The sequence below is a fragment of the Bison bison genome, unplaced genomic scaffold (assembly GCF_000754665.1).
Source record: "Bison bison bison isolate TAMUID 2011002044 unplaced genomic scaffold, Bison_UMD1.0 scf7180017864495, whole genome shotgun sequence".
In the NCBI taxonomy this organism is placed as follows: Eukaryota; Metazoa; Chordata; class Mammalia; order Artiodactyla; family Bovidae; genus Bison; species Bison bison.
Genome location: NW_011495054.1, coordinates 7,295,105 through 7,305,263, shown reverse-complemented (window position 1 = coordinate 7,305,263; position 10,159 = coordinate 7,295,105). Strand labels below are relative to the sequence as shown.

General features: G+C 48.6%; 1 protein-coding gene across 1 annotated transcript in view; it reads left to right on the top strand.

Annotated features, from left to right (window-relative positions):
- Window positions 1–10,159, top strand: part of ACACB (acetyl-CoA carboxylase beta) — a 111,092-nt gene that overhangs the window by 70,437 nt on the left and 30,496 nt on the right. Inside the window, exons 28-34 of the mRNA XM_010828668.1 lie at window positions 1,728–1,846; window positions 3,386–3,523; window positions 4,550–4,649; window positions 4,749–4,856; window positions 7,125–7,181; window positions 7,419–7,460; window positions 8,759–8,974. Of these exons, the coding sequence (XP_010826970.1) occupies window positions 1,728–1,846; window positions 3,386–3,523; window positions 4,550–4,649; window positions 4,749–4,856; window positions 7,125–7,181; window positions 7,419–7,460; window positions 8,759–8,974 (780 nt within the window). The remainder of the gene's footprint in view (window positions 1–1,727; window positions 1,847–3,385; window positions 3,524–4,549; window positions 4,650–4,748; window positions 4,857–7,124; window positions 7,182–7,418; window positions 7,461–8,758; window positions 8,975–10,159) is intronic.

Genomic DNA, 10,159 nt, shown 5'->3' with positions numbered 1-10,159 from the left:
AAGGAAATAGCAACCCACTCCAGTGTTCTTGCCTGGAGAATCCCAGGGACGGGGGAACCTGGTGGGCTGCCATCTATGGGGTCCCACAGAGTCGGACACGACTGAAGAGACTTAGCAGCAGCAACAGCACATAAGCGCCCTCTGCTTGGCACATACCACAATTCCAGACTCCCAGGAAGAAAATATATGCTCAGCATAAGTCATACTGTTTGCTTAGTTAATGCACTGCCAACCATTCTTCCCTGGGAATGGTGGGAACCCTCCCAAATCCAAGTTCTCACATGCTAGCCAAGGGCCAGCCTTGCAAGCAGCAATTTCAAAGGATAGCAGTTAATCCCTGGATTCCCTATCCAGTTAAAAAAATTCCCAATGGTTAGTCTTCTGAACCATGCCGTCCAATATGCTGGCCACATGTGGCTTGTGAGCACCTAAGATGTGGCCAGTCTGACTGAGATGTGCTCAGAGTGTAGGATACACACTGGATTCCAAAGACTCAGTATGGAGAAAGAATGGAGAATATCTCAATTTTTAAAAATTGGTTGCATGTTGAAATGATAATATTTTAGTTATTGGGGATGAAATGAGGTATGTTATTAAAATCATCTTTACCTGCTCCTTTTAAGTGTCTACTAGAAAATCTCAAATTAATTTAAAACTGCCTCCATGGCCTGTGTTATATTTCCACTGGATGGCATTACTCTAGAGCAGGAGTCAGCAAACTATAGTCTGTGGGTCACATCTGGCCCCCTGCCCAGTTTTGTAAATAAAGTCTTATTGGAATACAACCACGTCTACGCATTTACATATTGTCCATGGCACAAACTCGTGCCTCTTATAGTGGGAGCTCGGAGTCTTAACCACTGGACCATCAGGGAAGTCCCTACAGCAGCAGAATTGAGTAGTTGTGATTTGTGATAAAGATGATATATTCCACAAAAGCCTAAAATATTTACCACCTGGTCTTTTGCAGAGGAAGTAGCATTCTAAAGAGTGAGCATATTTTACTCTTCACTGCTTTCAGTTCAGTTCCGTTCAGTGGCTCAGTCGTGTCCGACTCTTTGCGACCCCATGAATCGCAGCACGCCAGGCCTCCCTGTCCATCACCAACTCCCGGAGTTCACTCAAACTCATGTCCATCGAGTCGGTGATGCCATCCAGCCATCTCATCCTCTGTCGTCCCCTTCTCCTCCTGCCCCCAATCCCTCCCAGCATCAGGGTCTTTTCCAATGAGTCAACTCTTCCCATGAGGTGGCCAAAGTATTGGAGTTTCAGCTTTAGCATCAGTCCTTCCAATGAACACCCAGGACTGATCTCCTTTAGGATGGACTGGTTGGATCTCCCTGCAGTCCAAGGGACTTGCAAGAGTTTTCTCCAACACCACAGTTCAAAAGCATCCATTCTTCAGCGCTCAGCTTTCTTCACAGTCCAACTCTCACATCCATACATGACCACTGGAAAAACCATAGCCTTGACCAGACGGACCTTTGTTGGCAAAGTAATGTCTCTGCTTTTGAATATGCTATCTAGGTTGGTCATAACTTTCCTTCCAAGGAGTAAGCATCTTTTACTTTCCTGGCTGCAGTCACCATCTGTAGTGATTTTGGAGCCCCCAAAATACAGTCTGCACTGTTTGCGCTGTTCCGCTTTGGGGACCGTGTTCTGGGCTTGTTTCTGGGGCCCGCCAGCCTGGGTTTTCTCAGGTGCGGTCTGTGCTCCTGTTTCACCAGGTCTATGTGCGGAGGGGCTACATCGCCTATGAGCTAACCAGCCTGCAGCACCGCCAGTTCCCGGATGGCACCTGCGTGGTGGAATTCCAGTTCATGCTGCCCTCCTCCCACCCACACCGGTACAGAGTGGTGCCCACCTGGGGAGGGGTGGCTTATGTTTCTTTTCTCCCTGACCACTGTAGTCCTGTCTCTGGAGGGACCCAGCAGGGATGTCTGGGAACTGCTGGGGAGACATTAGGCACACCGTTCCCCAGCCTGGCGTCTCTGCACATCTCCATTCTCTTTTCAGTAGCATGGAGATAACCCCATGCCTGCCGCCTAACTCTGCACTGTCTGGGCTGGTAGCTGCTACCTACCTGTGGGATATTGAAATTAAAACGTGTCAAAACTAAATTAAGAATTCAGGTCCTTGGTCACACCAGCTCACGTGTGACTTGTGGCTGCCATATTGGACATTGTGGTTCTAGAACATTCCATCACCGCAGAAAGTTCTGTTGGACAAAGTTGTCCAAGACCCTGATGAAGAATGAGGCACAGACAGCATTCAGGCCCGTGCCTGGCACACAGCAAGTTGGTGAATAGTGAGGATCCCTCTGATGATCGTGACGGATACTGTTACTACTGTCCGATGGCGTGACGTGCATTGAGTCGTGTGCTGAGCTTCCACACTCTCCTCTATTCAGCTTTATTCCTCATCCCACAAAATAAAGATTGTCACCTTTGCCCAGTTGAGAGAAAAGGGGACTGACTAGGGGCTTGGGATCCTTTTGGGGCTTGTGGGAGATGTGCTGTAAGAACTTTTGAACTTGCCCCCCGCCGAGGAGGCAGTCCTTGCCTTTGTTTGTGTTATTTATTGGGCTGTACCAGGTCTCAGTTGCAGCACAAGAGAGCTTCAGTCTTCACTGTAGCACGTGGGGTCTTTAGTCGTGGCACATGAGCTCGTGGTTGTGGCACGTGGGGTCCAGCTCCCTGACCAGGGATCAAACCCAGGCCCCCTGCATTGGGAGCACAGAGTCTTAGCCACTGGACCACCAGGGAAGTCCTAGAATTCTTTGCCTCTGGAGTTCTTCGCTGCAGCAGTTCAACACTGCTAGGGAAGAAGGCTGGGGTAGTCACTCACTTTGTTTCTTGGAAGAACCTACATGAGTGTCCTGCTCATGGTTGTGACCCTTAGTATATATAGACACATGGCATTATTATCAGCCAGGGAGATACTGAGGACCCTGGAGGGCTTCCTTGACCATCTCAGGCCCTTGCTGTTGCTGTCGGCTAGAAGGGTCAGGAGCTTGCCTGGGACCTGTGGCCTCAGCTGCCCCACGGCCCTGCTCTTCCAGGCCTCTGGGAAGGTCACAAGGGGTGACATCTCACCGTCCCTCCCCAGGCCGAGCCTGACTGGACCCTCCACACCTGTGTGCATTTGTGACCATAGGGGAGGTCCGGTGAGAGACCAGCAGGACTGAGGTCCAGGCCCCTGGTGCGCTGTGCATGGCCAGAGGGGGATCTCTTCCCCTATCCCTTCCACCTCCGATTCTAAGCCCCCCTCTTTCAGAAGACTCTGTTGTGGGGCTGGCTCACTGAAGCTTCCAGGGCAGGAATGGCTCTTGGGGCTGGATCTGCAGGCGGCTACCTCACCCCCCCACCTCCCACCCCCACTGCAGGATGACCGTGCCCATCAGTGTCACCAACCCGGAACTGCTGAGACACAGCACGGAGCTCTTCATGGACAGTGGCTTCTCCCCCAAGTCCCAGCGAAAGGGGGCCATGGTCGCCTTCCAGAGATTCGAGGATTTCGTCAGGTACCCAGCAGGGTTCAGTCTCCCCAGAACACCCCAACCATAGGGCTTGAGCGAGCTTCCCCTGAACCCACCTGTTCATTGCACACGCAGGTGGGGGTGGCCTAGACACACGGCACAGCGAGTTAATAATAGAATAATATAGCATCAAAAGTGTGAGTTCATGTCAGCACCTCCTGCTTTTGAATACTGGCTCACCCTGCTTCTTGACTCTAAGACTCTGAACAAATGATTTCTCTCAATACCTTTGTTTTCTCATCTGTATAAAGGGCACAAGAGGACTTACTTCATAGGGTCACCGTGAAAGTTAAATGAGATAATACATTAAAAATATTGTATTTAAACCATCGTTAGTATGTAGATAACGTGCTCAAAAATGTCAGTATCATTCCCCTGTTTAAAAATCTTGATGTATGTATTCAACTGTGTTGGGTCTTTGGTGCCTCATGTAGGATCTTTTGCTGTGGCACACGGACTCTGTGGTTGTGGCACACAGGCTCAGTAGTTGTGGCGCGTAGGCTCCACAACGTGTGAGATCCTAGTTCCCCGACCAGGGATCAAAGCCGCGTCCCCTGCAAGGCAGATTCTTAACCACCAGCCCACCAGGGAAGTCCCCATTGCGCTTTTCTCAGCCTGCCCCTGTATATTATGCATCATGCTTGGATTATCTCGTATCTTTACAACAGCCTTGGGAGGTGTAGTGATTACTTCTGTTATCCTCAGTTGACTCAGAGAAGTGAGATGAGATTGCAGGAGTCTCCCAGCCAATAAAAAAGGGACCCTAGCCATGCCCCCAAAGTATTGGAACCCTTTCTTTTATTCACCATCTCAAACCACATAGGTTCATTCTTCTTTTGGGGGAAGACCCCATCACTAGTGCCTCGGACCTAGTCAGGAACCACAGGAGCTCTGTACAGACTTGGATGCGCTCACAGCGTGGTGGTTGGGAAAGAGGGAGGGTCTGGATCTGACCTATGACCTCGTGGGGCAGCGGCCCCTCAGCCCTCCCTCTCTGCCCCGCACCTCCAGGAACTTTGATGAGGTCATTTCCTGCTTTGCCAACATGCCCAAGGACACCCCCCTCTTCAGCGAGGCCCGGAATTCCCTGTACTCTGAGGACGACAGCAAGGTGAGGGTGTGAGCAGGGAGCAAGCCGAGGAGGGGCGGGCTGGGGCCCCGGGCCCTTCTACTTGGTTTTCTTGGCGCCCCCCTTGGCTTTCTGTCCTAGAGCCTCCGAGAGGAGCCGATCCACATCCTGAATGTGGCCCTCCAGCACGCGGACCACCAGGAGGATGAGCAGCTGGTGCCCATTTTCCGAACATTCGTGCAGTCCAAGGTATGCTGGGCAGCCTCTGGGTCTGGGTCCCTGAGAAGGAGGAGGGCTGTCTTGATGATGTGTCCATGTGCCCGAGTTGTCTTGAGAGCTTCAGAGCCGCAGGCCTGGCTGCCCATGCCGGCTTTGCTTTGCCAGTGACCTTGGGCAGAGGAGGCTGAACAGGCCAGAAATTTGGCTTCTCCCCCCAGTAACACAGAGGTGGCATTTCTCTCTCCCTGGGAGTTGCCATAATAAGATGACACAGTATATACACCACCTTATGCAGATGATACAGTCAGTAAATAGTTTTGGAGTTTAGGGCAGTGTTTTCATTGGGATAAGCCAGAAAACTCACGATTGTATTTATTTGTTTTTGGTTACACGGGGTCTTTGTTGCCGTGAGCGGGCTTTCTCTATCTGGACAGCGGGGGCAGCCCTCTAGCTGTGGTGCTCGGGCTTCTTGTTGCAGTGGCTTTTCTTGTCACGGAGCACAGGCTCAAGGGCGTGAAGGCTTCGGTAGTTGAAGGGCACACAGGCTTAGTTGCTCTGCGGCGTGTGGGATCTTCCCCAACCAGGGATTGAACCCCTGTGCCCTGCATTGGCAGATGGATTCTTTACCACTGGGCCACCAGGGAAGTCCAAAACTCCCAATTTTAAAATGGTCACTTACGTTAACAACCACTTATGCAAATAACTGGGTTGGTTTTATAAACATGTGGTGTCATGTGTAATAATGTGTGTGTATATATTTTAATAGCTGTATGAACATAATTGACGTACCATACCATTCCTCCACTTAAAGTGTGCAGTTCAGTGCTTCTTGGTACCATAGTCCTCTTTTCTGCAGTTTTGTTTTCCTTAGTTTCAGTTTCCCATGGCCAATTGTAGTCCAAGAACATTAAATGGAAAATGCCAGAAATAGGCAATTTGTCAGTTTTGAGTCGTGTGCCATTCTGAGTTGCTATGAGGAAGTATTGCACCATTCTGCTCACTCTGACTCAGATGCGAATCATCCCTTTGTCCAGCGCATCCACCGTTTGTCACTTAGTAGGTGGCTGGGCTGTCCCGTCAGTTGTCATGGTATTGCAGTAGTTATGTTAAGTCACCCGAATTTTACCAAATTATGCCCCAAAGTGCAAGGGTAGCGATGCTGGCAATTCGGATATGCCAAAGAGAAGCCATAGGGTGCTTCCCTTAAATGAAAAGGTGAAAGTTCTTGACTTAATAAGGCAGGAAAAAAAACATATGAGATGCTAAGATCTACAGTAAGACTGACTCTTCTAGCCATGAAATTGTGAAGGAGGAAAAAAGAAATGTACCCTTAAACTGCAAACATTATGGCCACAGTGAGTGATAAGTGCTTAGTTAAGACAGAAAAGGCATTAAGCTACAAGAAAATATTTTGAGAGCCCACAATCACATAGCTTTTATTACAGTAAATGGCTATAATTTTTCTATGTGGTTAATCTCCTATTTTGGGCTTTCCTGGTGGCTCAGATGGTAAAGAATATGCCTACAATACAGAAGACGCAGGACTGATCCCTGGATCAGGAAGATTCCCTGGAGAAGGGAATGGCAACCCACTCCAGCATTCTTGCCTGGAGAATTCCATGAAAGAAGAACCTGGCGGGCTACAGTACTAATTTGTAATTTAAAATTAAATGTAATTTAATTAAATTTACATTTAAAATTACATTAAATTAAATTTAAATTAAATTAAATTAAATTTAATTAATTTAATTAAATTAATTTAAATTACATTTAAAATTACATTTAATTAAATTAAAATTAAATGTAAATTAAACTTTATTGTAGGTATGTATAGGAAAAAAAACCCAACAACCTACTATATATAGGGTTTGGTATTATCCATGGTTCCATTCATCCACTGGGGATCCTGGATCATATCCCTGGTCAGTAAGGAGAGATTACTAATATATTCATAGGGTTGTGTAACCATCATTACGATCATTATATTTTAGAACGTTTTCACCACCCCCACCAAAATACCCCATACCCATTAGTAGCCACCCCATTTTCCCTCAACTCAACACCCTTTTCCCTGCCCTTGGAAACCACTAATCTACTTTCTGTCCGTGAATTTGCTCATTCTGGGTGTTTCCTATCAATAAACTAAGTGGAATTTCATACAATATGAGGCCTTTGGGGACTGGCCTCTTTTACTCGGCATGTTTTCAAGGTTCATCCAGGTAGTAGTAACATGTATCCGGACTTCATTCCTTTGTGTGACCAAGTATGATCCCATTGTATGTTTGGTTTTTAATGCAGAAAAACATCCTTGTGGAGTGTGGACTCCGAAGAATCACATTCCTGATTGCCCAAGAGGTCAGTCCCATGCTCGGCGCATCTGAGTTCTTTACATTCTTCAAGACTCGGTGCCATTTATTTGAAGTTTGCTCTGTAGATTGGGGTGGGAATAATCGGTGGCTAAAGGAGAGATGGCTTTCCAAATGATTTGTTCTAGCAGTGGCCTGGGTAATGGTTAAAAATCATAAAACAAGTCTATAAATATTTAAATAAGTCTTGCTTGACTTAATTGTCTTTCATATGTCTTTTTTGCAGAAAGAATTTCCCAAGTTTTTCACATTCAGAGCAAGAGATGAGGTATGGTGAAGAGCAATGAAGTGGTTCTCTCTTCCCTGTGATCTTTGATATTCAGGAAGAATATTGTCCCCAGTCCTTATGATCCCTGTATTCTAGAAGAGCAACTTAAGTGCAGACTCCAGCCTTCCTCTGGGCTGGTATTTCCAGTGAGAGCCCCGTGTTTGTATGTGGGCCTCAGACCTCACATTTCCTACCCTTTCAGCCTTTGCTATACACATTTCTGTCTCACCTGGAGAATTTTTATACTTGCTGTTGTAACTCTGTAAGATAGGTCTCCCAACCTCTTTTGTTTATATTCTTCTAGAACAGTGGTTTGCAAACTATGGCTTGCAAACTGGCTCCCTGTTTTTTAGGGATCGATTGGTTGGTTTTTGTTTTGTTTTTTGGCCATGCCACGCATGGCTTGTGGAATCCTAGTTCTCTGACCAGGAAACGAACCCAGGCCCCCTGCAGTGGAGGCACAGAGTCTCAACCACTGGACCACCAGGAAATTCCCCAGCCCCCTGTTTTTATAACCAAAGTTTGATTGGGACACAGGCCTTACTTATTAATCTCTTGCTGTCTCCTATGGCTTTCTGGCTCCAGCAGTAGAATCAGGCAGAATCGAGTACACTCAGCCCTCCATGTCTGCGGTTTCCACATCCGTGGATTCACCCAACCACAGATGGAATCTCTGTGATTGGCCTTATCTGCGGACGCAGAGCACGTGGATTCAAAAGTCGGACTGTGGCTGTGACCGACTGTGTACTCCATCGGTTCTCTGGCCTTTTGAGAAAAAGTTTGCTCATCCCTGTTCTAGAACAGGTGGTCTTGTTCCCAGCACAGACCCAGCATCCAGCAAACAGTATTTTAATCTATCCAGAGCCTCACTTTACTACTTAAGACCCATCCTTCCTTTAGCCTCTTCAGTTAAAACTCTAGCACCATCAGTCGCTTCCTTCTGGGGACCAATCTCCACAAGGAAACCAGGGACTTCTTGAGAAGCACTCTGTGTCATGGCTCACAGAAAACAGCCTGGTGGGCCAGGAGGTGCTGGGGACGCACTGGGCTCCCCCAGGGCTGAGAGACCTATACCAGCACAAGACCTTCCTCTCTGCTGGAACTTCGCAAAATCTCAACTCTCCAGTCTCTCGAGTTCACGCTAGAGGACACCATGAGTGCCTCTTTCCTGAGCACTAAACCCGCAGCACCAGGGGGCATGCAGGACAGGGCGTGGATCAAGCAGGCATGCCGCCTCAGTGTCCAGCTCCACGTGTGTCTGTGTGTCCATCTGTTTTCTCTCCCTGGTCGGCCCGCAGTTTGCAGAAGATCGCATCTACCGTCACTTGGAGCCGGCCCTGGCCTTCCAGCTGGAGCTCAGCCGGTTGCGAAACTTCGACGTGACCGCCATGCCCTGCGCCAACCACAAGATGCACCTGTACCTGGGTGCCGCCAGAGTGAAGGAGGGCGCCGAGGTCACGGACCACAGGTTCTTCATCCGGGTCATCATCAGGCACTCAGACCTGATCACCAAGGTCAGTGTCAGCGGGTGTTTGTGTCTCCCCCTGAACTTGTCCCTCGGGGGCCGGCCTTGGCAGGATTGAGTCCCACGCGGGGCAGGGCCTGGGCTGCACGCGGGGATCGCAGGGTGAACGGGGCACCCACAGCCCTGGCCTTGTGACCGACAGCCCAGTCTAGAGGGGACAGGAGGTAATAGTGGCTTACTTTCATGGTGTAACGTGAGGATTCTTTGTTCCATCACGGAGATGTGTCTGCATGAGAGAATCAGGAGGATAGAAAAGACAGATCCTGGTTTGTTAAGGGGCTTTTTTTGTATTTGTTGATTGAGTGTACCATCATATCCCCTTGTTTCTCTCATTTACAAAAGTAATTCATGACTATCCTGTGAAGATTGCAAGCAATACTGAGAATACTTCCAAAAATCAAGGAGGGACTTCCCTGGTGGTCCAGTGGTTATGACTCTGCTTCCAATGCAGAGCGCACAGGTTCGATCCCTGATCCGGGGAACTAAGATCCCACATGCTGCGTGGCTTGGCCAAAAAAAGAAAAGGACCCAGAATCCTGCCACTCAGGGGTCAGCCCTGTTGGTGACCCTTTGTAGGCCTCATTCCATATGTGTATTTGAATTGGGTTGTAGGTAGAAGGTTCCAGCTCAGGCTGGACATACCATGTAAAGAATTGGTTTTTACTGTAGACCTCGTTCTATGTTAATGAAGATGATCCCCTCCCTGCAGTCCCCTAGCACGGAGGTATCATGTGTATGCAATGTTTTTAAGGAATCCTCTAGTGATGAGTGCTAAGCTAATCTCAGTGTTTTCCTGCCTCAGATGTTCTAATAGCTTTTATGATTATCCGGGTAAGTGCAAGTCGCTCACTTGTGTCTGACTCTTTGCAACCCCATGAACTGTAGAGTCCATGGAATTCTCCAGGCCAGAATACTGGAGTAGGCAGCCATTCCCTTCTCCAGGGGATCTTCCCAACCCAGAGATCGAACCCAGGTCTCCCGCATTTCAGGCAGATTCTTTACCAGCTGAGCTACCAGGGAAGGCCAACAAACCAGGAGATGGTTGTTGAAAAGATGGTTTGTCACTCACAGATCCCAAGGGGAGGGGGCACTCTGTGTCATGGGGACCACGTGGGGAAGTGCCAGGGCTGCTCAGGAGGCCATGGGAGGGGGGATTCGTGGACAGGGGGCTTTA